Source organism: Phyllobates terribilis, unplaced genomic scaffold, assembly GCF_046119375.1.
Source record: "Phyllobates terribilis strain yellow unplaced genomic scaffold, ASM4611937v1 Scaffold_156__1_contigs__length_4398808, whole genome shotgun sequence".
Lineage (NCBI taxonomy): Eukaryota > Metazoa > Chordata > Amphibia > Anura > Dendrobatidae > Phyllobates > Phyllobates terribilis.
The window spans coordinates 1,747,539-1,774,306 of NW_027362916.1; the positions used below are offsets into that span (position 1 = coordinate 1,747,539).

Sequence of the window (26,768 nt, forward strand, 5' to 3'; positions counted from 1 at the left end):
AACAACGTTTTATTGGTATTATCACGCACTTCTCTACCCTTAACGAAGCCAACCTGATCGTTGCTAACAATTGAGGGTAGGTAGTGGGAGAGCCATGGTGCAATTATATTAGAGAATATTTTGATGTATATTAATGAAATTGGATGAACATTAGGGCAGGCATTTAGTTCTTTTCCAGGCTTTGATAAAACTGTTGTGAGCCTCAAGTGATTGGGGGGCAAAAGGGGGAGTCTTGTGAGATATTATTGAACACTAATGGTAATAACAGAGGTTAAACATGTTATAAAATCTATTATTGAATCCATCTGGCCCAGGGCTCTTCCCGATAGGACAGGCCATTAAATCATTCCCTATCTGTTGTTCAGTGAAAGATTTGTCTAGTATCTCCTGCTCAGGGGTCTGTAAGGAAGGAACGGTAGTGTCCAAAATATATTTGTCAATTATTGTTTCAAGAAAATGTATATATTTTCCATGAATATTATGAAGTGAGCTATAACAGCAATGAAATGCGTCAGCTATGTCAGTGGGGTTAGGAATTTATAGCAGTCGTGCTCCTTTTGTTTTGGATACATACGGCTCTGGCAAAAATTAAGAGACCACTGCAAAATTTTCAGTTTCTCTGATTTTTCTCTTTATAGGTATATTATAGAGTAAAATGTACATTGTTGTTTTAGTCTATAAACTACTGACAACTTGTCTCCGAAATTCAAAGCTAAAAATTTTGTATTTATTTGCAGCAAATGATAGTGTCAAAATATTAAAAAGAAACAAGTGTTTTCAGACCTCAAATTACTCATGTTTTAAATGTGAAATCAATATTTGGTGGACTAACCATGATTTTTAATCACAGCTTTCATTCCTCTTGCCATGCTTTCCACCAGTCTTTCCAATAGAAAACTGTTCAGTGGTCTCTTAATCTTTGCCGGAGCTGTATGTCCTTTGTATCCGTGGATGTAACTTCCTTGTCAATGAGTGACCACATTTATCTGTGAATTCATACGAGTACCTTCACATGCGATCTTGATATTTTGTATACGTTTGATCTATTAAAGATCTTCGCTCCTTTCTTTTTTTCAATCAGATAATTTTTATTTAACAAAAGAAAGACCAACATTTTGTTTTTGTCATATAAACTCTGTGAAAAAAAAATAAAAAGAAAGAAAACCAGTAAACAATACAACAACTGGTTTACAATGATATAAAACCCAATATTACTCTATAGTACAAGGTTTTGGAACAGTAATTTTACATTTGTACATAAATATCTGAATACTTCCTGACTGCTTTTTTTTCCCTATTGGGACATCAAAAGGAAAAGAATATCTCTAAGAAGGGGCAATTGTGTGGACTGAGACAATTATTATTTGCGGACACCTTAGGTATCAGGATATAAATTCCTGGTTTACTGCAGGGATATGTACAAATGGTCCAGTATAGTATTTCTGAAGAAATACCTGGGGTAATTAACCATGTGTATGGATTTCTTGAGAGCGTTCCTTTAATATAAGCTCCACTTTCCAAGCATAGAGTGTTTTTTATCCTGGATTTTAGTTCTGTTATCGTTGGGGGAGAATTGTCTATCCAATGTAGTGCCAACAACGTTCTGGCTTGGAATAATATTCCTGAGCTATCTATTGCCATATGGTAGTCAGGATCTACATCCTCTCTCAGGAGTCCTAGGATACAGATTTTAGGTTCCAACTGAACTTGTATCCCAAATACAGATAGTACAAGAGCGATCACTCCCTTCCAGTAGTCACCAATATTTACACATTCCCACATCATATGCATCAAGTGGGCGTCCTTTTGACCACATCTAGGACATGTGTCCTCCATTTGTATTTCAATTTTAAATAAAATACTTGGGGGTCTATATACTCTATGAATGAGAAGAATTCGGGACAATCTTTGTGACTCTGATAATGAAAGTTTCAGTGTCAAATCCAGTATTTCCCCCATTGCTCCTCAGATAAGGGACCCTCACCCCCTCCCATGTCTTATCTATCAAAAGATAGTTATCCAAATGTAGGGCCAGTAATTGCCTATAAATAAGGGTTAATAGACCTTTTGTATCCAACGATGTAGTAATGGTGTCTATTGGGTGATGTCAATCAGTATGGCGTTTATTCTAGTTGTGTACTATATGCAAGATGTATTTGAAGATGTTGATAAAACACCCTATGCGGAAGGTTAAAACCTGCCTTTATTTGTTCAAAGCTCTTGAATAATCCATCCCTCAAGAGTTGTGACACCAAACATATACCCCTATCCTTCCACTCACTAACATTTTTTAGTTTATGTAGCTCTGGTAAGTTATAGCTGTGCCATAAAGGAGTATAATTTGTGTACTTTCCAATTCACAGAATATTTTTACCCCTATCCCGCGCCTTATATGTTAACTTTAGTGTACGACATTTTAAGTCATTTTCTCGAGGAGGCCCCATATCTAGTACCGAGAATGGAAGCTTCCACTTGGTTCCTTCCATAAGTAGGTGCCCTGAAATTACACAATATTTTCAAGTACCCCATCCATGAAACTACTTTAGCTCCCTTCTAGTGTTAAGCAGATCTACATATACCTGGAGAGAAGCAGATCATTTATGTTGTTTGTCAAGTAGATCAATCCGCTCAAGCAAATGGGAGACTAGCTGTTCTCTCCTTTTTTTAGCCTTTATCTATGTTTTATTATTATCCCTCTGAGGACACATGTGAGTGCTTCCCATTTAAATGGTAAGGCAGTTTCATCATGCTCATATATTTGAAGGAGCCTATAGTCTCAAGAAGGTCTGAGACACAGAGCGAGTCTTTCAGCAGATTATCATTTAGGTTCCTACATCTGAATCCTTGGTGGAGTCCGGCATAGTCAGATTACAATATACAGGAGCATGATCTGACCATACAGCAGTTCCTACCTGACATGTAGGTTGCCATGTAGGCAAGTGACGGCTAATTAAGAAAAGGACTATATGGCTATGCATATTGTGTAAAGGAGAATAGTAGGTATAATCCTTTACGTCGGGATGTAGTATCCTCCATACATCGCCCGGTTGAGATCAAAGCACAATTAGCAAAACTTTTGTTTGTGTTTTAGATTGGTGACTCCAGCCCAGGGACGCGTCTAAAGAAGGATCCAAGACAAAATTAAAGTCACCTCCAATGATGATAAGGTCCTCCACAAAATATTTTAGTTTAAGTAATCACGGCATGCCTTAATTTGGTCACAATTAGGGAGATAGAAGTTTTCTAAAGTCAAAATTTTTAGTAGATGGAGATCTTAACAAACACGAACCTCCTCTCCGTGTCAGACAGTGTTTCTACAATAGTATGCGGCAGTGATCTGTGGCAGCTAATACTCAGGACCTTAGACTTCAAAACTGCATTTTTCTGGGACGCCAAGATGAATAATATCTATTAATAATCTGAGGTACAGTATATGATCGCCTCTAAAGTGTGACTCCTGAAGAAAGAGAAAATGTACGTGCTGTTTATTCCTATGATAAAACACTTGAGCTCCTTTCTCTGGAACATTAAGTCCTCTGACATTCAATGAACAAGTTTTGAGTTGTGCCATATTATATGAAAAAAAGGGGGAATGGAAGAGAGAAAGGTTAAGAGAAAAGAGGAAGTATAGACGGTAGATAGTAACGTCTACCTCTCAGTGTCTAAGAAGTATAGATTATGAATATATCAAAACAGTAGGAAATTGCGAAACAAGCAGATCCCAATGCAAGTCCCTAACTGGGGGTTGTCTTTACAGGCGTAAGTCAAACTTTCAGTTCTAGGATTCCTATTAGGGGGAACCATGGAATATAAAGCAAGTAATGTAATACAGCCTGATATTACAGTAGTATCATGTGAACTCAACTTATATGCTGGTCTAAGATCTTATATGAACTTAGACATTCTATATAGCGGAAGAGTGGCTCCTAATGCTCTATTTAGATATATCTAATTATATGCTTAAAGAAATAAGTAAGCATCTGCAAACTGTCTCTCATCAGGGAGACAAGATTCATTTCAGGAGCTCATATGATTAGCAGGTTCCTTTCCCATCTGTCTGCGTCACCATCAAGTTCCTGATCCATTGAACACCTTCTGTGACGTGCTGGAACTCTCTGGGGCAATGGTGGAGCAGGTGGCCAGTCAGATATATGGAATGTCCAGGGCATCACAAACAGGTCTCATGTTGCTTGGATCTTTGAAAATATACAACTGTAATGGGTACCCCCAGGAGTACATCAGGCCATTTTCCCGGATGGCATCAAGTAATGGTTTCAATACCCTTCTTTTAGCAAGTGTCATTCAGGATAGATATGTGAGCAATTATATGCGTTTTCCATTGAAATCACCAGGATCCAACTCCTCTGCTTTCCTCACAATGGCCTCTTTTACATTGAAAAAATGTATGCGACAGATAATGTCCCTTGGACACTCAGGATCTGGGCCATGATTGCCTATTGTACGGTGCGCCTTTTAAATTTCGACCTCCTTATCAATAGGATCACCAAGAATATTAGTGAATAATGATCGCAGTGTTGGCATAATCACTTGTGCATTGATGCTTTCAGGTATACCCCTTATCCAGATATTATTGTGATTTTCTTGATCATCAACCATATTAAACAGGTGGTTTATTTACTGGCTGTGAAGATCCAGTGTTAGTTTCTGAGCATTATGATGGCCTCTAACTTGGACGACATTATCCTCTAATCTCTGTACCTTGTCAGTAAGCTGTGACAGGATAGAAGTGAGGGGACGTATTTCAGTATTGGATGTGGTCTCCAGACTCTGAATATATTGCTCCATATCTTCTTTAGTAGGGATAGACGCAATCTGATATACAAATCAGTTATGTTGTTCCCCATATCAGAATAACCTGTGGCTGGGGGGTAAATGTCCCTGTGAAGCAAGCACTGCTCAGCAGGGGGGCTTTGGTGAGAGTACAGGGAGATTTGTGGAGCTGTTTTCCTGTGAGGCCTACATTAAGAGAGAAGTTGGAGCAGGACTTACAGGCTGGAGCTGCCTGGCATCATGAGGGTTAAGACTGCTTCTTTTTCCATGCTGAGGTGAGGCAGTAATAGCTCCGGAGCAGGAAGATAAGACCTTCCATAAGAAACGCTGCATACCAGACATGCTGACATAGGTGGAGGACCTCAGATTAAACTCTGATCTCTTCTTTCTTTCCCATATCGGACAGCATGTTTGAGGCTGTAAATTGCTTATAATTCCCCCAGGAACACGGTCTGAAGAGAGTGCATTCAGTGTGTGCATTCTCTTGGTGCTATGTCCAGGCCATGTCCTTCCTGTTGATGTACAATACGTCTGAAGGTGGCGGTGATTGGGAGCAGGATTGTGTGATGTAACAATCTTGTGTGATGTAAAATCCTTACGGAAACGCGATGGAAAAAGCGCCAGAACAGGGAGTGCGTATGTGTGTTTTTATTTTAACAAGGCCAAACATAAGGAATGAGAAGGAGTTGTCCTAGTAGTGGACAACCCCTTTATGAAGATACAATTTTTGGTTAAAAATGAAAAAGGCTTCTCCCCTGTGTGATTTCACTGAAGTTTGTTAAGAGTTGATTTCCGTGTAAAACATTTCCCACATTAAGAACATGAAAATGGCTTCTCGTCTGTGTGAGTTCTCTGGTGACTAAGAAGTGATTTCTTCACAAAAAATTTCCCACATTCTGAATAGGAAAAAGGTTTCTCCCCTGTGTGAGTTCTCTGGTGCTTAACCAAATCTGATTTATCTTTAAAACATTTCCCACATTCTGAACAGGAAAAAGGTTTCTCCCCTGTGTGAGTTCTCTGGTGCTTAACCAAATCCGATTTCTGGATAAAACATTTCCCACATTCTGAACAGGAAAAAGGCTTCTCCCCTGTGTGAGTTCTCTGGTGATTAACCAAATCGGATTTATGGTTAAAACATTTCCCACATTCTGAACAGCAAAAAGGCTTCTCCCCTGTGTGAATTCGCTGGTGCTTAACCAAATCTGATTTCTGGTTAAAACATTTCCCACATTCTGAACAAAAAAAAGGCTTCTCCCCTGTGTGAGTTCTGTTGTGCTTAACCAAAACTGATTTATCTTTAAAACATTTCCCACATTCTGAACAGCAAAAAGGTTTCTCCCCTGTGTGAGTTCTCTGGTGCTTAACCAAATCCGATTTCAGGTTAAAACATTTCCCACATTCTGAACAGGAAAAAGGCTTTTCCCCTGTGTGAGTTCTCTGGTGATTAACCAAATCTGATTTCTGGTTAAAACATTTCCCACATTCTGAACAGCAAAAAGGCTTCTCCCCTGTGTGAATTCTCTGGTGCTTAACCAAATCTGATTTCCAGCTAAAACATTTTCCACATTCTGAACAGGAAAAAGGCTTCTCATGTGTGTGAGTTCTCTGGTGCTTAACCAAATCTGATTTCTGGTTAAAACATTTCCCACATTCTGAACAGGAAAAAGGCTTCTCCCCTGTGTGAGTTCTCTTGTGCTTAACCAAACCTGATTTCCGGCTACAACATTTTCCACATTCTGAACAGGAAAAAGGCTTCTCCCCTGTGTGAGTTCTCTTGTGCTTAACCAAATCTGATTTCCGGCTAAAGCATTTTCCACATTCTGAACAGGAAAAAGGCTTCTCCCCTGTGTGAGTTCTCTTGTGCTTAACCAAATCTGATTTCTGGTTAAAACATTTCCCACATTCTGAACAGGAAAAAGGCTTCTCCTCTGTGTGAGTTCTCTTGTGTTTAACCAAACCTGATTTCCGGCTAAAACATTTTCCACATTTTGAACAGGAAAAAGGCTTCTCCCCTGTGTGAGTTATCTGATGTCTGATTAAACTTGATTTCTCTGTAAAACAATTTCCACTTTCTGAACAAGAAAATGGCTTCTCCTCTGTGTGACTTCTCTGGTGATTAACAAGATTTGATTTCTGGTTAAAAAATTTCCCACAGTTGAAACAAAAAAATCTATTCTCCGCTGTGTAAATGCTTTGATGTTTAAGAAAAGACTTTTCGAGGGAAAAACTATTTCCATATTCTGAACATGAAAATGGCTTCTTTGCTTTAGGAGCAATTTGTTTTTTAATGCTTATTTTGTGACTTTGATTTTCCTTAGTAGTCGGTAATGAATCAGAAGACAGGACCTGTTTCAAAGGATCAAATGACAGATCTTTGCTGGAAAAGGATGATGGTATATCTGGGTTAATGGCATTCACTTCAATTGTATCCTGTGGGATCTCAAGATCATCTGATTTAAAAATTGAAGATGTCAGCTGTCCCTCTGATCTCCTGGTACAGTCATCTGCTAAGAATAAAACCAATTATTATTCATGAATAACATATCCTTAAAATTTATATTGTTGAATATTTCTACTTAAACTCTCCGTAAAAATGTACTTTATGTAAAAGTATCATTATTTACCAAGAAAACATCACAGAAAAATCAGCTTTACCAACACCAAATCAGATAACAAATGCATTAGCATTTTAGTGTTCGTTGGGTGTACTGGGGTGTCTGTCCATGTGGGGTGCACTTATATAGTGCTGGGCAGCCTTCCTGATGTAATAGTATGGGCATCATCACTATCCTAAGCCAGACACTGTGCATCAAACCTACCTGTGTGACTGGCGTCCTATGCAAGCTTCATCTGTGTGCATCTTTAATACTAGGCAACCACACCCTCCATGAATTGGTACGATTATTGGTGTTAGTAAGGCTGTATCTTTTTCTGTGATTTTTTTTAAATTTTGCCCTATGTTAGCCATCATTATTCATCAGGACAATAACATTTCACAGTCTAATAGAAAACCTCATAGGATGAACCAGTAGAGCGTGGTGTCCAACTGTTAGTTCAGTCTGCCTCCAAAATATGGAATAAAAAGCCACCAAACAATGTTATGTAGGCAAAAATAATATCAATAAAAACTTCTACTCATCTCACAAAAAACAAGTCCCCACTCAGGTCCATCATCTGTCAATGGAAAACCAGAGGTTTCCACATTATTAGTGGCTCAAAGGCTTTTGAAAAGCAACATGGCTTCCATAAACCAATCCAGCAATATCTGCTCTCCCTAAATCAGATCTCCCCCTCACTTCTGAGCCTTGCAGTGTGCCCAAAACACATTGTGCATCTATGTATCTGACATTACTATAGTGAGAAGAACCCACTTAATTGATGGTGTGTGTCTCCTGGAGCACAATCTGGGCACTATGTGTTGGGGAATGAAATTATAAATTTGTAATTTTCACTCTCCAACATCCACTGCGTGCTAATTTCCGGAAAGGGCCTGTGGAGTCAAAATAGTCACTACTCCTATAGATTAATTCACTGAGGGTTATAATTTCCAAAATGGAGTCACTTTATGGGGATTTCTACTGCTCTGGTTTTCTGCAATTTGGTCACATGGTGGGTCCCATCTCCTCTGGGATCTGCTCCTGTGACGTCTGCTTCTGTCACCAGAAGCCGCCTTATTCATCCTGCAGACGGCGCTGGTGATGGAGGAGACGTCAGAACCAGAAGCTCTGGGCGGCCCAGGCCCTGTCCAGCCACTAAGATTAGGTTGCCTGGGTCCTGTAGTCCCATCCAGTCTGGCAGTATGGGTGTGTGTGCTGTCCAGCTGGAGTAATCTGCTCCCTGCTTCAGCCATTTGGAGAGCACCACACCCTACTAAAGCTGGAAGGATATTGCCGGAAGCTGCCAGATACAGCCTTGTTCTCCTCTGGTTCAGTCCTCTGTGCTCAGCTCCCAGCTTGTGTATTTGTTTCCTGTTGTGACCTCGGCCCGTTTACTGACTACTCTTGTGTGATTTTGTATTTTCTCTGACCCCCTGGTTCTGACCCGGCTATCTGACTATTCTTCTTGCCATCTCACACCACAGAACATTAGGTAACACTGTGGCCCAAGCTCAGGGGGGTCTCTGTCTAAGTCCAAACACATGTAGAGGGGTTAAAGGATGATGAGCAAAGCAAACCCAGGGATCTGGAAAATGGAGTAGATAACGCCAAGCCAGTTTTGGTAGCCATCTTTTGAGCTGCCAGGTGACCATGAACAGTGTCCCCAATACATTGTGTCTGCAAACTATCCCAGCAAAATCTGCATTCAAATAGCTAAATGTCGCTCCTTCCCTTCTTAACCTGCCATGTGCCCAGACAGTAGTATACAACCGTATATAAGGTATTGTCGGATTCAAGAGAAGGTGGAAAATAATTTCTAAGGTCCATTTGTTTCCTATTATCCTTTGTGAAGAATTCCAAAGTTATCACCATATAATCTGACACACGTCAGATTTAAAAAAGAGGCCCTGATAAGAACACAAAACTGGCTGCGGGAAGGGGTTAAATCAGAGTATTTTGGGAACTAACTACTATAGTCAAAACTGTGACTATAGACAATAACACATCTACTGAAATGATCAAACTCAACAGTCTCCATCAGTAAATAGTGAGTAACTAGCGGTGAAACCTCTCTGGGGTAATTAGAGTATGGGGCTCGGTGGCTCTTGGCAATCTAAACTATCGTAAGGGACAATATTTTCTGTCAGATGAGTTTCAAGAAGAAATATTAGACATTCAAAGAGAACTTTTTATAATAGTGCAGAGATGAGGAGTCTTAAATTTAGCTTAGAGATATATGGTGGCACAGGTGTAATGTTTTTTCTTGTTTAGTTTATTACAAGCCTGTTTGAAGTTAGTCGGTTTTAAAAGAAATTGAACAGTCAGGATAAAGGGAAACTCTGCTGTTATTGTACATAAATTCACACTTGGCCTCACTGCACATTTAATGTTGTAGATCATAAATGTGAAGTTTGGCCAGAAAGACTGGAAGTGGTCTTGTAGGGACCATATGAGGACATTCAGCAGCACAGAAGGGAAAGAAGGTAGATTCATCCAATAAGATATCAGGGTTCTAGGAAGCCAACAGCATCATTACCCTCCACTTTCTCTTACAGATCCATCATAATATTATTCTTCAAGTGATTTTCTGGCTTTGTGGTTTACAGATTTGGGCAGGTAGCGTCTCCTAATCACAGTGAGTAGGTGGATCCTCCAGGTTGTAAGTTCTATGGAAAAGGGTTTCAATGCCCAAAATCATTTGAACAGTTTTGGGTGGAAGAGAATGTTGTGGTTTAGAGCCAAAATGGTGATCACACGATTGTGATACAGCCGGACTACACAACCGATAAAGCAGCCACAGCCGGTGACTGAGAAGAATCTGTGACTTCTCTGCATTTAGTGGTCAGTACTCACCTGGGTAGCCATATGTAGGAATCTCCTCTTTACACCACTCATCACCCCTTACATATGCCTCTATAGCATTAATATGGGTGAGATCTTCACCCTGAAACAAATATTGTAAAAGTCACAAACAGATGAGAAGTCACATCTATGATCAACTCTAATCCTGCCATCTCCCCCGTTCTCATTACACAAGTATAAAACACATAATATTGGTGGATAAAACAAGACTGAACACAAGACCTTCACAGTCGTCTACACATCATAGGGGAGATCTCATGACACCTTCTCTCCATCTACCTGATGATCCTGAGGAACATTGGGATCTTCTTGTTTACAGTCCTGTGGAAGAAGAGGATGGGGACATCTGTCTGGTGTTGTCCTCTTATTGGATAGATCTGGAAGAAACACATACAGTCGCGGAATTTATTCTTTACATACAGATAATTATGGGCTGTGTGTATTTAGTCCTGTCTATTACCTGGTGATGTGAGGGGCTGGGGAACCTCCATCATGACGTCTTTGTACAAATCTTTGTGTCCTTCTAAATACTCCCACTCCTCCATGGAGAAATAGACAGCGACATCCTGACATCTTATAGGAACCTGACACATACAATGATACAGTCATCCCCCCGATCCTTTCATAGCATTACTGTATACAGTCCCAGCATTCGAAGCAGTGTCACCTCTCCAGTCAGCAGCTCAATCATCTCGTAGGTGAGTTCTACGATCTTCTGGTCATTGATGTCCTCATGTATAAAGGGGTGAGATGGAGGCCCTGTGATTGAGCTCAGGGGTCTTTCCCATCCCTCAGACACATGGACCTGACAGCGCTCACTAGAGGTCTTCACTAATATGTAATCCTGGTTATGGAGAGACACATTAATAAATCTCACTACAGACATTTCCAGAGTCCTCACCTCTCCAGTTCTGTCCATCTGTTATTCCCATATATAAGAATGATGCAATGTGACGTCATCAGAATCTCTCACCTCTCCAGTAAGACGAAAGAGGATCTCTAGGGTGAGGTTTAATATCCTCTCTGCCATCTTGTCTCTATCCATATCCATCTTTGATGGGTCCATAAGGAAAATTCTCTTAAATAGAAGATCTTCACTGAGAGGATCTGATATTGTGTAATAATACAATTACTGGAGATAATAAGGGGAAACATATGAGGAGATATATTATTTTACAGTATTTAGTTTTCTGCTTTACATCTAGTAATAAAACCTATATATTTTAGGCCACATACAACAAGCAGTTTCTTCCTTGGAGTCTGTAGCTGAACACGTTTCTCAAAGACTCATCTTCCATAAAGCTAATTCTCGTCTCATTTACCGACACTGCAATCGGCATTAGCAATACTTCTGGAGATATTCATTACACGTGACATGAGAAATAACTACTTCATGAGGAGGACGACAACATCATCTTCTACTACGGCTCTACAAACATATTTGGCCAGAGTTCTTCACTGACTACATCTCCGCCTGTTGTCTACATGAATGTTTCCCGTCTTCCCCGGATTGTAATCTTCTATCACGTTAGATCTCATGTCTGATTCACACACAGAAGTTTGAGGCTTTGATACATGGTAAGGTTTTTAATATTAAGCAGAGTAGGACTATCCTGAATGGGTTCATCTTGCCCATGGTGGGATAGCTTTCATGCTATTTTTGATCAAAAACAGTGCTACTAAGAACCCTATTTTATTTAAATGCACTTTTGGTTTTTATTTATTTATTTACAGCAGGGTTTATGATCATTTTTCTTCTTATAGGTTTTTTTCTGATTTATGGCCATAGCAAACATGCATTTATGTGTTGCATGGATACCAACTTAAACCAAGCTCAAATTCTGTGTTTTTTCACGGGCACCATAGTGGCCCTGTGGGCTGCTGCTATGGATGATACACCCCTAACTATCCAACTATCATATGGTAAAAATCTTATAGGTCCAATATTTATTAGTATCTGCACGAAGAATGGGGCTAAGTGAGTATTTATTAAAGGGAATCCACTCCACCGACTACCCCACGGCCAGCAAGCATCAGAATCTTCACTGAGTAAAAAGCCATTTCTCAGCAAACAGACCTCTAATATGAGGCATAAAGGTATGTATAGATTCACATTTCTATCACCTGTATGCCAATATTAGAGGTCAGATAAGTCCCAGGGGGTGACAGATTCCCTTTCATCAGCCGTGGGGTAATCATAAAACCAGATATGTATCAAGGTATTCTAAGGTGGTTAATGGTTGTGTAGTCAATGGGAGGCATGGGTCACAGAGATGGATAGTCTCTGTGATGTAACCCGGAGTGTTTCTCTAGGGCAGATAAGCACTAAGAGGATCGTTTGGTGCACCTGGTCCAGCTACCCACGTACCTCACCTCTGGGTGTGGTTAACAGCCTATAAAATGGAGGCTGTTGTTTGGCACATGGTCTGTGTATTTGGAGAGAGAAGGCCTCCTGTGTATGTTTGTCTTCAGACCAAGCCAGGACACTGGACACTACCCCAGCTTGTGAGCCACACAGGCCTGGCTGAGCAGAGACCTGCTAAGGACATTTACTTTGTTTGCCTGATCTAAAGGCTATTTTCTTTTCTGTCTGGCTTCTGGGTTTATGAAGCAATAAACCCACATGAACTTTTAAAGGAACATGCCTCCTGTTTTCCTCCTGTCACACCCAAGTGAGTAAAACCTCCACAATTAGTGTTAGACTTGCGGGCAGCATTCCCAGCTGAGACGTGTGACTGCTACAGGGTGGACTGCATGCCCTGGGTGAAGTCTGTCGCAAGCCAGCAAGCATCACCAGACAAAATGGAGGACCTGCTGAAACACCTGTTCCAGTCGCAGCAGCATCAACAGGAGACCAACAGGCTGTAGTTACAGCAGATCCAGCAGCACTAGCAGAAACAACATCAGCAGATGCAGCTTCTGGCAACCGCCATCCAGGACAGGACGAGCACTCCAACCCTAGGTCCGACTGATGACTCCCATGTCCGGAAGGCGGTATGACGGGCTTTGCAGAAAATGACCCTGGGGGATGACGTGGAGACCTTCCTGATGGTGTTTCAAAGGGTCATCGAGAGGGAGAAATTTCCACAAGAGCAGTGGGCAGAGGTACTGTCGCCATACTTGACTTGGAGAGCCCCAGAAGTACGCGTAGTAGGCGTACTATGATTTAGCTTTGCAGGATGCCAAAGAGTATGGCAAGCTAAAAACTGAGATTCTCACGCGCTTGGGGGTGACAATGACTATCAGGGCACAGCGGGTTCTTATCACCGGAACAAACCACCTCCATCCCAAATGTTTGACCTGCAGCACCTGGTCCAGAAGTGGCGCAGCCAGAGACCTCAATGCCTGCACAGTTGGTAGAGTGGGTGGTGATGGACCGGTTTGTGCACTCCCTGCCGAGGCCCATACAGCCTTGGGTTGCCCAGGGTGATCCCCGGTATGCGGATGAACTGGTCGGACTGATCGAGAGATACCAGGGTGTTGAAGGTTCCTTGGGAAGGCAGCCCACTACATACTGGAATTCCCAACAGGGGGTGGAGGCCCAAAAGGTGGTGGGACTTCCAAGGTCCAAATGGAAGAGGGAGGTGGTGCCCAAGGTCCATACAGGTGATGTTGTTTGCTGGAGGTGCCACGGCCCAGGCCATATAGCCGCCCATTGTCCCCTGACCCTTGTGCGATGGAATGCAGCATAGGACAACGTTGTTCATATTATGCTTATCCGGCCTGCAGTGTGAACTGTCCACCCAGCGAGGGGCCACAAGCATGTCACGTGAAGGTGAACAGATGGGAGGTAACGGCACTGCTAGACTCCGGGAGCCTGGTGACCCTTATGAGGGCCACTCTTCCTCTCCAAATTATCACAGGGAAAAAAGTCGGCGTTCAGTGCATTCATGGTGATGCTAAAGACTACCCTACGGGCCAGAGTGGACATTGAAATGGCCCACGGTACAGAGTCCCACGAGGTCGGCGTCGTTCAGGACTTGTTGCACCCTATTATTATAGGCTGGGACTTTTGCTTGTTTTGGGATCTGTGGGGGAAGGGTTCTGAGTTCGCTGGCTCAGATAAGAAAAAAATTAACCCTAATGAGGTATCACCACACCCAGAGTCAGACAGGTTTCCTTTTTGTGTCCTTGTGGGGGATGAGGAGGTAGTGCCTCCTGAGTCTGCCATTCCAGAGTTAGGGGTGACTAACGAGAATTTTAGGTCTGCCCAACATAGGGACCTAACTCTGAAGGAAGCCTTTAATAATGTCACTATTATAAATGGGGTTGCACAGGAGTCGGGGGCTGACACAGGGTTTCCCCATTTTATGATGAGTAAGGAGTTGTTGTACCGGGTCGAGAAAGTGAGGGAGGAGCGTGTGAAGCAGTTAATAGTGCCGGGCCCCTTTACATGGAAGGTGTTGGACATGGCCCATTCACATGTCTTGGGGGGACATCTGGGAGTTGAAAAAACGCAGGAACGGATCGTGCAAAGGTTCTATTGGTGAACATTGGACATAATTTCAAAAAACATCACAGTAAAAGATAATACCTTACCAACACCAGGTCAGATTGCCAATGCTCTGCAGGATGCAGCAAGCCTACATGATAAAGGCAGGGCCAGCACATGTGCAAAATACTGAAGCAGACAGCCACTCACTAACCTACCAAATTCATGGAGGGGGAGGCTGTGTAGTATTATACATGCACACCGATGGAGTCTGCATAGGGCGGGTGCCAGTCACACAGATATGTGTGAAGCACAGTGCAAAAAAATGTGCAAAAAAGATGAAAAATAGTGTATAAGATAAATACACCACATGATAAATACCCCACCAGGCCTCTTTAGTGTTGGCTAGGTGAATTGGGGCATATGTCTCGTGGGCTTGCATGTATATAGTGCTTGGCAGCCCGTCTGATCTAATAGTATGGGCGTCATCAATAGGCTGCAAGCCAGACAATGTGCATCACACATATCTGTGTGACTGGCGCCCTATGCAGACTCCATTGGTGTGCATGTATAATACTACACAGCCACTCCCTCCATGAAATGGTAGGTTAGTGAGTGGCTGTCTGCATCAGTATTTTGCACATGTGCTGGCCCCACCTTTATCATTATGGCTTGCTGCATCCTGCAGTGCATTGGTAATCTAACCTGGTGTTGGTAAGGCATTATCTTTTAGGCTATGTGCCCACGATGCAGAAATGCTCCGGATTTTTTCCTGAGCGTTTCTGCATCTCCCTGGCAGAAAAAACGCATGCGGATTGTACGGAAGTGAAGCGTTCTTCACATGCATTTCCGCAAGCGGGTTGTCAAGCACTTTCCAAGCCATTTTAGCATCACTTGGAAAGTGCTTGACAACTTGGTCACACTATATAAATACATGCAACCGGCATGGATTTATATAGGGTGACCGAAAGAATGGTAAAAAATAAAAAATAAATATATACTTAACTTCTGATGGCCCCCGGTGTCTTTATCCGATGCGTCCTGGCTTACCGGCAGCTCGCGGTAGACTAAAGGACCTGCCGACGTCAGCGGTCGCGTGACCCATCACATGACTAATTGACATCATGGCAGGTCCTTTTCAGACCATCGTGAGCTGCCGGCAAGCCGAAACGCATCGCTAAGGACACAGGGGGCCATCAGAAGGTAAGTATAATGTATATTTTTTATTTTATTCTTTTTTTTACAGGTTCTATGGTACCCGGGTCCGGAGGAGAGTCTCCTCTTCTCCAAACCCGGGTACCATCCGCACATTGAAACGCATGGATTCCGTATCTGCAGGTGCTATGATGCGGATTCCATGCGTTCCAATGCAAGTCAATGGCGGCGAAAACGTCGCGCTAAAGCAAAATAATTGGTAGTGCTGCAGATTTTTCCGCAATGATAATCCGCAGCGGAAATTTCCGCAGCATGTGCACAGCACATGGGATTATCAATGGGGAACATGGCAGACTTTCTACCAAGTGTTTTTTAAGCGTTTCTGCAGTGGAATTGCCACTGCGGAAACGCTTAAAAAACGGATAGTGGGCATACAGCCATACTGTGATGTTTTTTGAAATTATGTCCAATGTTCACCATTTTTAATGTTTAGAGTTAGGACTCGCAAGTATGAGGACCCTTGACGTTTGGGTTGCGAGCTTGTGTATTTTGGCCAAAATATCGACCAATACCTCATGTGGTGTATTTATCTTCTACACTATTTTTCATCTTTTTTGCACATTTTTTTGCAGGATGCGGCCAGGCCTCTTTAGTGTTGGCTGGATGAATTGGGGCGTCTGTCTTGTGGGGGTGCACGTATATAGTGCTGGGCAGCCCACCTGATCTAATAGTATGGGCGTCATCAACAAGCTGCAAGCCAGAAACTGTGCATCGCACATATCTGTGTGACTGGCGCAGACTCCATCGGTGTGCATGTATAATACTACACAGCCACCCCCTCCATGAATTGGTAGGTTAGTGAGTGGCTGTCTGCATCAGTATTTTGCACATGTGCTGGCCCCGCCTTTATCATGGAGGCTTGCTGCATCTGGTGTTGGTAAGGCATTATCTTTTACAAAGGTTCTATTGGCCCGGATGTCACCGGGAAATATTTAAGTATTGCAGGTCTTGCCCTACGTGCCAGTTAACAGCCCCCACCTCTCACTTTTGAAGTCCCCTCGTGCCATTGCCCATTATTGAAGTGCCGTTGGAGAGAATTGCTATGGACTTGGTCAGTCCTTTTGTTGAATCTGCTCGTTAGCATCAATTTATATTGGTTATCCTGGACTATGCCACACGCTATCCTGAAGTGATTCCACTGAGAAACTCCTCCGCAAAGAATATATCCCGTGAGTTGGTCCACGTTTTTTCCCCAACAGGCTTACCAAAGGGAGATACTCACAGACCAGGAAATTCCCTCTATGAGTAAGGTGATGAGGGAGTTATGCAAAGCCCTCCAAATCTCCCAACTGAGGACTTCAGTATACCATCCTCAGACAGATAGCCTATTCGAAAGGTTTAACAAGACTCTGAAGAGTATACTGAGGAAGGACATAGAAAGGGACAGTAGAGACTGGGACTGTCTCCTACCGTATCTGTTTATTCTCCAACCGAAAGGTTTCACAGGTTTCTACAGGGTTCTCGCCATTCGAATTTCTGTATGGCCGACATTCGCGGGGTCTTCTGGGTGTCACAAAGGAAATCTGGGAAGCCGAATTCACCCCCCACAGGAGCGTCATCGAGCACGTTGCTCTGATGCAGGAGAGGATTGTGAAGGTGATGCCCATCGTAAAAGAACATCTCCTCCAGGCACAAGAAGCTTATGCCAGAGTCTACAACCGGTCAGCCAGAGTGAGGCAATTCAATTCGAGAGACCGGCGTCCTCATGCTAATTCCTACGGTGGAAAGTAAGTGCTTGGCCAAGTGGCAAGGGCCTTATACGATGGTGGAAAAAGTGGGTGAAGTGAACTACAAGGTTCGTCAACCGGGACGACGTAAGCCGTACCAGATATACCACATCAACCTTATCAAGTCGTGGCAAGACAGAGAGGCTGTGGAAGCTCCATGCTTGCTGGGCAAGCTAGAAGGTGACGTTGGATGAGTCGCAATAGCGGAAACACTAACGAAGGCCAAGAAACAGCAGTGTCGGGAGTTGATGCAGAAGAACAGGGATCTGTTCTCGGAATTGTCGGGCTGCACAAGGGTCACAGAACACAAGGTTCTGACGGATCCACATGTGCGGGTGAACTTGAAGCCCTATCTGATACCTGAGGTCCAACGAGAGTTGATATCCAAAGAGGTAGCTTGTATGCTGAAGCTCAGTGTCATTGAAGAATCCAAGAGCAGTTGGTCGAGCCTGATCGTCTTGGTCCCAAATCCCAATGGTGAGTGGAGATTCTGCAACGACTATCGGAAGTTGAATGAGGTTTCCAAATTTGATGCATATCCAATGCCAGGCATCGTCGAGCTGATCAAGAGGCTTGGGCCAGCAAGGCACATAACCACCTTGGATCTGACGAAGGGATATTGGCAGATCCCCATGGCACAGGTAGCCAAAGAGAATACTGCGCCCGACGGATGCTTCCAGCATGCCCGGATGCCGTTTGGACTGCAGGGGGCCCCTGCAAAATTCCAGAGAGCTATGGATTGCATCCTTGCATCCCATAAGAAATATGCACAACATACCTGGACAATACTATCTTCAGTCCAGACTGGGAGAGTCATATGGAAAAGATTCAGGCTGTGTTTGATGCTCTGAGGAAGGTGGGGTTGGTTTTCAATAAACTCGAAGAAATGTGGCATGGGGAAATAAGAAGCCAAGTACTTCGGATATGTAGTGGGTAGAGTCGAGATAAAACCCCAAAATACTAAAGTAGAAGCAATCTAAAATTGGCTGAGACCGGTGTCGAAAAAGCAAGTCAGAGCCTTCCTGGGAATCATGGGATACTACAGGAAATTCATCCCAAACTTCGCCATGATGGCGGCACCCCTGACTGATCTCCTTAAAGGGACAAAATCAGCCAAGGCCAAGTGGACTGCAGAGGCGGAGACGTCCTTTCAAAAGATGAAACTGGCTCTGTGTAGGCAACTGGTCCTGGTTGCCCCGGACTTCAATAAAGAGTTTATACTCCAGACAGATGCCTCAAATATCGGGATAGCAGCAGTCCTTTCCCAGGAGATACACGGGGAGGAGCACCCTGTCCTCTACCTGAGTAGAAAGCTGTCCTCCAGTGAGAAAAATTATTCGGTCATAGAGAAGGAACGCTTTGCTATAAAGTGTGCAGTGGACACCTTACCGTACTATCTGTTAGGTCAAAAATTTAGATTATTATCCGACTATGCTCCACTCAGATGGATGAGGGAAAAAAGTGAAAAAATGCCAGAGTCAACCTCGAGTTTTTAGCCCTACAGGACTCCTACTTCCCTGTAGAACATAGAGCAGGGAAGCTACATGGTAATGCCGATTCTCTCTCGAGAATCCCCTGTCTGGCAGTAAAAGGTGTCAAGCCCACGGCCTTAGGCAGAGGGGGGGGGGGGTATGTAAGGTGGCTAATGGTCGCGTAGTCGATGGGAGGTATGTGTCACAGAGATGGTTGGTCTCTGTGATGTAACCCGGAGGGTTTCTCTAGGGCACATAAGCACTAAGAGGATCATTTGGTGCACCTGGGAGCCGGGTTACGGGTAGCTAGGAGAGAATGGGCGGGTCCAGCTACCCACATACCTCACCTCTGGGTGTGGTTAACAGCCTATAAAATGAAGGCTGGACAGAGGCTGGACAGACATCTGTCTGAGATGATCTAGTGAATCCTGCTTTGAGCAGGGGGTTGGACCAGATGACCCAGGAGGTCCCTTCCAACTCTACCATTCTATGATTCTAAGGCTGTTTGGCCCATGGTCTGTGTGTTTGGAGGTAGAAGGCCTCCTGTGTATGTTTGTCTTCAGACCAAGCCAGGACACTGGACGCTACCCCAGCTTGTGTGCCACACAGGCCTGGCTGAGCAGAGACCTGCTAAGGACATTTACTTTGTTTGCCTGATCTAAAGGCTGTTTGCTTTTCTGTTTGGCTTCTGGGTTTATGAAGTAATAAACCCACATGAAATTTTAAAGGAACATGCCTCCTGTATTCCTCCCATTGTGCCCCAGTGAGTAAAACCCCTACAATATGTATAAAGGAAAGGGTATGGTACTCAGAGAATGTTTCAATAATCCGCCTCAACGCATTTTCCCAACAGGTTCATTAGGAGGCTTGATAGAGGAATGATAATTCATGATGTTCAGCATAGTGTGCCTAATAGCCAGGTGTCCATGTTTAAATATCCCACTTCATCCAAAACCCCTCCCAGACTAGGAGGCTCATTCCCATTCCTAGAGGTGAATTGTCACAGGATATACAGAATAGAGTCTGTCTACAATAATATACTGCGCCTAAAACTACTTCTCATGAGCTAGAGGTTCGATAATGTCCATCACCTAGTGTACATGTCCGGAAGTGACGTGCTTTTTGCTAAAACACCAGATAAACTGATTGCCGCCGCGCAACTCATACCTGTGACTGCGCATGCCCGTAGTTATAATTCCACACCGGCGTGCATCTAAGATCATTGTCCGCGATTGCGCATGCCCAGATGTCTGCGTTCCACACCGGAGCACATATGGTATTGGATTGCATTCCACCAACAGAAAAATCCTCTCTCTGAAATCAGTATCATGGGAGACTAAAAATAAGTATTGCACATCCTCCCATCATGCAATCGGCATGTGGATCTACTTTATCACTACAAAATATATGGGATGGTGGCCCACAGTATACTCCTAAATGGTCATATTTGACCACTATTGCATAATTAGAGATATAGAAAGATCACCACACTTGTTAGTTACTAAATAGTAAAATTGGGATATAACTGATAAGAAATAATTCTGATATAGAAGCTCAGATCTCTTGATGAAGTAAAACAATATGTGAACCTCGTTCACAGGGAACTGAGAAGCAATGGGTAGAGTATAAAATCCTAAAATGTAATCCGGAATGGGTCTGTATTCATACAAAACAGGCATAGGAAATTAGCTCATTCAGTCCCTTAGGGCCTAGTGAATTCAGTCTGGAAATCCACTCACTTTCCTTTTTGAGGATACATCTATTAAGATCACCACCTCTCACATTGGGTTTAACCACTTCAATGATGCAAAAGGAGATGTCTCTTCTTTCACCTCAATGTGCACTGTTCATGTGTCTCACTAATGGGGTGTCCTGATGTCACACCAGGTGTGAGTGCAACGCAGAGAGTCACGCCAGGTGTGAGTGCAACACAGAGGAGAAAGGGAAAGGGAGACCAGATACTAGGGAAAAGGGGGAAGAGGTGACCTCCTAATCTGGACTAGCATCACCCTGTCTCTCCCTAACATCCCTATACAGCCTGCATAAGGGGCATAATGGAGGCATTACACTGTGGGGGGCATCATACATCCTGCATAAGGGGCATAATGGGGGCATTACACTGTGTGGGGGCATCATACATCCTGCATAAGGGGCATAATGGGGGCATTACACTGTGTGGGGGCATCATACATACTGCATAAGGGGCATAATGGGGGCATTACACTGTGTGGGGCATCATACATACTGTATAAGGGGCATAATGGTGGCATTACACGGTGGGGGGCATCATACATACTACATAAGGGACATAATTGGGGCATTACACTGTGGGGGGCATCATACATCCTGGATAAAGGGCATAATGGGGGCATTACACTGTGAGGGGGCATCATACATACTGCATAAGGGGCATAATGGGGCATTACACTGTGTAGGGCATCATACATCCTGCATAAGGGGCATAATGGGGGCATTACACTGTGTGGGGGCATCATACATCCTGCATAAGGGGCATAATGGGGGCATCATACATCCTGCATAAGGGGCATAAAAGGGGCATTACACTATGTGTGGGCATCATACATACTGCATAAGGGGTATAATGGGGGCATCATACATACTGCATAAGGGGCATAATGGGGGAATTACACTGTGTGGGGCATCATACATACTGCATAAGGGGCATAATGGGGGCATTACACTGTGTGGGGGGCATCATACAGCCTGCATAAGGGGCATAATGGGGGCATTACACTGTGGGGGCATCATACATCCTGCATAAGGGGCATAATGGGGGCATTACACTGTGGGGGGCATCATACATCCTGCATAAGGGGCATAATGGGGGCATTACACTGTGGGGGGCATCATACATCCTGCATAAGGGGCATAATGGGGGCATTACACTGTGGGGCCAGTAAAGGGGTCCTGTACTATGAGAACAATACGTTTCCTCCCTTCCTGTCTCCATAGTTGGGTCGTATGTATCTATTACAGGAAACAGGACAAAAACCTTATGATTCTTATAAAGGAGCAACACTAGACCCCAAAAGAGTCTCAGTGCTGAAGGGGTTAATGCCCCCTGCGCCCAGTAATGGGGTCTCCACATACCTCCACCTGCAGAGCCGCCACCACATATATGGCTGCTCTGTGCGCACAGGAGCTGTGATGAGGTCACAGGAGGGGAGGAGTCAGGGGTCACATGATCAGGGGCCTCAGTGGATGCAGGACTCTGCTGTGCTGGTTGTCATGGTGCTGGATGAGCTGAAGTTTATGTGTGGGGTCAGGAGGGGGTTTACAGTGTAGATGTAGCAGAGCCGCGCGTGTACGAGGTGTACGGAGCGGAGCCGCGCGTGTACGAGGCGTACGGAGTGGAGCCGTGTGTGTACGAGGTGTACGGAGCAGAGCCGCGTGTGTACGAGGTGTACGGAGCGGGGCCGCGCGTGTACGAGGTGTACGGAGCGGAGCCGCGCGTGTACGAGCTGTACGGAGCGGAGCCGCGCGTGTACGGAGCGGAGCCGCGTGTGTACGAGGTGTACGGAGCGGAGCCGCGTGTGTACGAGGTGTACGGAGCGGAGCCGCGCGTGTACGAGGTGTACGGAGCGGAGCCGCGCGTGTACGAGGTGTACGGAGCGGAGCCGCGCGTGTACGAGGTGTACGGAGCGGAGACGCGCGTGTACGAGGTGTACGGAGCGGATCCACGCGTGTACGAGGTGTATGGAGCGGAGCCGCGCCGCGCACGTACAAGGTGTACGGAAAGGAACAGCGTGTGTACAGAGCGGAGCCGTGTGTGTGCGAGGTGTACGGAGCAGAGCCGTGTGTGTGTGAGGTGTACTGAGCGGAGCCGCGCGTGTACGAGGTGTATGGAGTGGAGCCGCGCATGTACAAGGTGTACGGAAAGGAACAGCGTGTGTACAGAGCGGAGCCGTGTGTGTGCGAGGTGTACTGAGCGGAGCTGTGCGTGTACGAGGTGTATGTATCTGTGCGCTGTAAGGTTTCTACCGGACAGGTCGTGAACAGGAGGCATGTGTCCCCAAAGTACCAAGCTTCGGTGATGTAGGACCTGGAGAAGCAGGCTCCAGCACACATAGTGCTGAGAGGGTGTTAATGGGCCTGGATTAAAGGGCTGGGTTTTACGAGCAGCTGAAAAAGCTGGGGGTGAGGAACAGCTGCTCACTTACCTCCAGTCCAGGTCTTGGAAGGCCTGATTTAAGACAGCTGCGCCTGTCTCAGTGTGCTGTGTGTTGTGCAAGGTGAGCAGACCTTTCATGTACTGCTCAGAGTCGGCTGGAGGCAGAGAAAAGTCTGGACCGGTTATTTTGAGTTTTATCTTGTTATACCTTTTGTGCCAGAAAAAGGCTGTTATGTTTTGTTTTCCTGGTTGGTTTATGGACATTTAATAAACCACCAGTTTGCTTTGGAACCTGAGGACTGCATTCCTGTGTGAACTTGCACCTACACGAGAGCTAATCTGTCACAAATTGGTGGAGAATGCGGGCACAAATCCCAAGGGGCAGTGTGACTTCTACAGGAAAACGTATATGTCCTGGGTGAAGGCCGCCAGCCAGCAAGGTTCGTCCGGCAGCATGGAGGAGCTGATAAAGCAACTGATGCAGGCAAATATGCATCAGCAGCAAGCTCAGCAGGAGACTAACAAATTGATAGTACAACAGTTCCAGCTTCAACAGCAATAGATGCAGCGGAGACAGCTGCAGGAACAGACGACGCTCCTGGCGGAGGCCCTCCGTGCCAGAGAAGTCGCTCCACCTCCAGGCCAAAGCGACGAGACCCAGGTGAGGAAAACCTTGAGAGGGGCGTTGCAAAAGATGACTCCGGGGGATGACGTTGAGGCGTTCCTGGCCTTGTTTGAGAGGGTGGCGGACCGTGAGAGACTACCATCGGAGCAGTGGGCGGAGGATCTTGCACCATATCTGATCGGGGAACCACAGAAGGCGTATTTTGATCTGGCACTGCAGGACTCTAAAGGAGTATAGCAAGTTTAAAGCTGAGATCCTGGCCCGGCTGGGCATAACCCTGGCAGTCAGAGTACAACGAGTCCACCTCTGGGACTTCCACAGGGACAAACCTGCTTGGTCACAAATGTTTGATCTTCTGCACCTGGTACAGAAGTGGCTGCAGCTAGAGACTTGTTCCCCAGCCAGATGGTCGAGAGAGTGGTCATGGATCGGTTTATCCACTCTCTGCCAAAGCCAATTTAGTCCAGTGTTGCCCAGAGAGATCCCCAAAATGCAGACAACCTGGTGGGCCTAGTAGAGAGGTACCGGGCGGTAGAGGGTTCCTTGGGTGGTCAAGCAGTGGTTAGGTCACCTTTCTGGGGCTCCAAAAGAAGGGGATTAAATCTTCTTCACTGAGCGTTCGTCCAAAGTCCAAGAGGCAGATGAATCGCAGCTGGGGAATCAGTCCCAATCCATCCTCTGTTGAAGTTGTCATGCCCCTGGCCATCTAGCTGCTTGGTGGCCCAGGAACTCTGAGCCAATCGACTACAGCGTAGGCCGGCATTGCTCCTACTTTGCCTACCCTGCCTGTAGCGCGGTTCATCAACACGGCGAGAGCCCTCAGGCGTGCTCAGTGTCCGTGAACGGATGCAAGTGTCTCGACTGCTGGACTCAGGAAGTTTGGTAACCCTGATAAGCGCCAAACTCCCTCATTGGCTGGTTCCTGGGAAGGTGGTGGGTGTCCGGTGTATCCATGGGGACGCTAAAAAATGTCCTGTTGCCCGGGTAGATGTAAACGCGGACTGTGGCACCACAGCTCAGGAAGTGGGGGTCGTTAAAGACTTGTTGCACCTGACAATAATCGGACGGGACTGTGCATTATTCTGGGACGTGGGGGAAAGTGGTGACACCGGGTTGCTCAGATGACAGCCAGAACACCCCTGAAGAAACCTCGCCGCAGGCCGTAACCAAAGAGTTTCCCATGTGTGTTTGTGGGCGATGAGGATGGGGCAGCATCCCTTGACGCCAACATCCCTGAGCTGGAGGTGTCCGAGGGAAACTTTGGAACTGCCCAACTCAGGGATTTAACTCTTAAAGAGACATTTGATAATGTGTCTATACTTAACGTTGTTGCTGAAGAGCCGGGGGTGACACCAGATACCCATACTTTGCCGTCAATGGGGACTTGCTATACCAAGTCACCAAGGTGAGAGGGGAGCTCGTCGAGCAGTTGCTGGTGCCGGGAACATACAATCGTAAGGTATTAGACATGGCCCATGCACATGTGTTAGGTGGTTGCCTGGGGGTAGAAAAAACACAGGAACGAATCCTCCAGAGGATCTTTTGACCCGATTGTCACCGAGCAATTGTAAATTATTGTAGGTTCTGTCCCACTTGCCAGCTGACCACTCCGGTGACACGCCTCCAGTGCCGTTACCTATCATTGAGGTGCCCTTTGATCGCATAGCCATGGATCTGCTGGGGCCCCTGGTAAAGTCCGCCAGATGGCATCAGTGTATCCTGGTGGTACTCGACTATGCGACATGGTATCCGAAGGCTGTGCCGCTACGTAACTCCTCCAAGTGTATAGCTCGGGAGTTGGTCCATTTTTTTTCTAGAACGGGGTTACCTAAGGAGATCCTAATGGATCAAGGGACCCCATTTATGTCAAAGGTGATGAGAGAGTAGTGCAAAACTCTGCAAATCACACAACTACGGACCTCAGTCTACCTTACACAGACGGATGGCTTGGTGGAAAGGTTCAACAAAACCTTGAAGGCCATGTTAAAGAAGGTCATAGAGAAGGACGGCCAAGACTGGGACTGCCTACTTCCATACTTTCTCTTCTCCATCAGAGAGGTACCACAGTCCTGTACTGGATTCTCCCCTTTTGAACTGTTGGATGGCTGACACCCCCAAGGACTCCTGGATGTGGCAAAGGAGACCTGGGAGGCGGAGTCTATACCCTGCAGGAGTGTAATCGAATACGTGGCCCAAATGCAAGAGAGAATTGCCAGGGTGATGCCAATCATGAAAGAGCACCTCCTCCTAGCACAAGAGGCGCAATCTAGGGTGTACAATAGATCGGCACGTGTGAGACACTTCAACCCTAGGGATCAGGTACTGGTACCTACAGTGGAGAGTGTAACATACCTGGCGGCGTCCTTGCATAGTGGTCCATCTCCCACTGTGCAGGAGCGCGCACTTGATCCCCTGTCCAGAATGTCTCTCTGGCTTCCCTCCATGCTGTCTGTTTGTGTCTGTCTTTGCTGCTTAAGGGCGGCGCCCGATCACTTCCTGCTTTTTGTACCTGCTGTGGGTCACACCCCTTGTGCGTCCTCAGCCTATTGCTGTCTGTCACTTGGTATATAGCTCAGCAGCTCCCTTCTATCCCGGCCTGTGCAAAGTGTTTTCCTTCAGTGTGTGCTTGCACTCTGAAGGTGCCAGGTCCCGTCTTTGTTTCCTTGTCTGCCTTTCCTGGAGGCTGTATTTCCAGGCCTGTCTGAACTTAGTCCTGTATGTCTCCTGCTTTGCGGTATCAGCTCCCGTGTCTGAACTGTGTCCTGTATGTCTCCTGCTTTGCGGTATCAGCTCCCGTGTCTGAACTGTGTCCTGTATGTCTCCTGCTTTGCGGTATCAGCTCCCGTGTCTGAACTGAGTCCTGTTTGTCTCCTGCTTTGCGGTATTAGTTCCCGTGTCTGTACTGAGTCCTTTCT

General features: G+C 45.3%; 1 protein-coding gene and 1 pseudogene across 1 annotated transcript; both read right to left on the minus strand.

Annotated features, from left to right (window-relative positions):
* Positions 1 to 1,999: 1,999 nt before the first annotated feature.
* Positions 2,000 to 26,768, minus strand: part of LOC141207004 (uncharacterized) — an 81,814-nt pseudogene continuing 57,045 nt past the window's right edge.
* Positions 10,758 to 11,427, minus strand: LOC141207001 (oocyte zinc finger protein XlCOF29-like). The gene is made up of 2 exons (XM_073664362.1): positions 11,224 to 11,427; positions 10,758 to 11,094 (listed from the first exon to the last, which is right to left on the minus strand). The coding sequence occupies exons 1-2, from the start codon at positions 11,314 to 11,316 to the stop codon at positions 10,873 to 10,875; spliced, it is 315 nt and encodes a 104-aa protein (XP_073520463.1). The 5' UTR covers positions 11,317 to 11,427; the 3' UTR covers positions 10,758 to 10,872.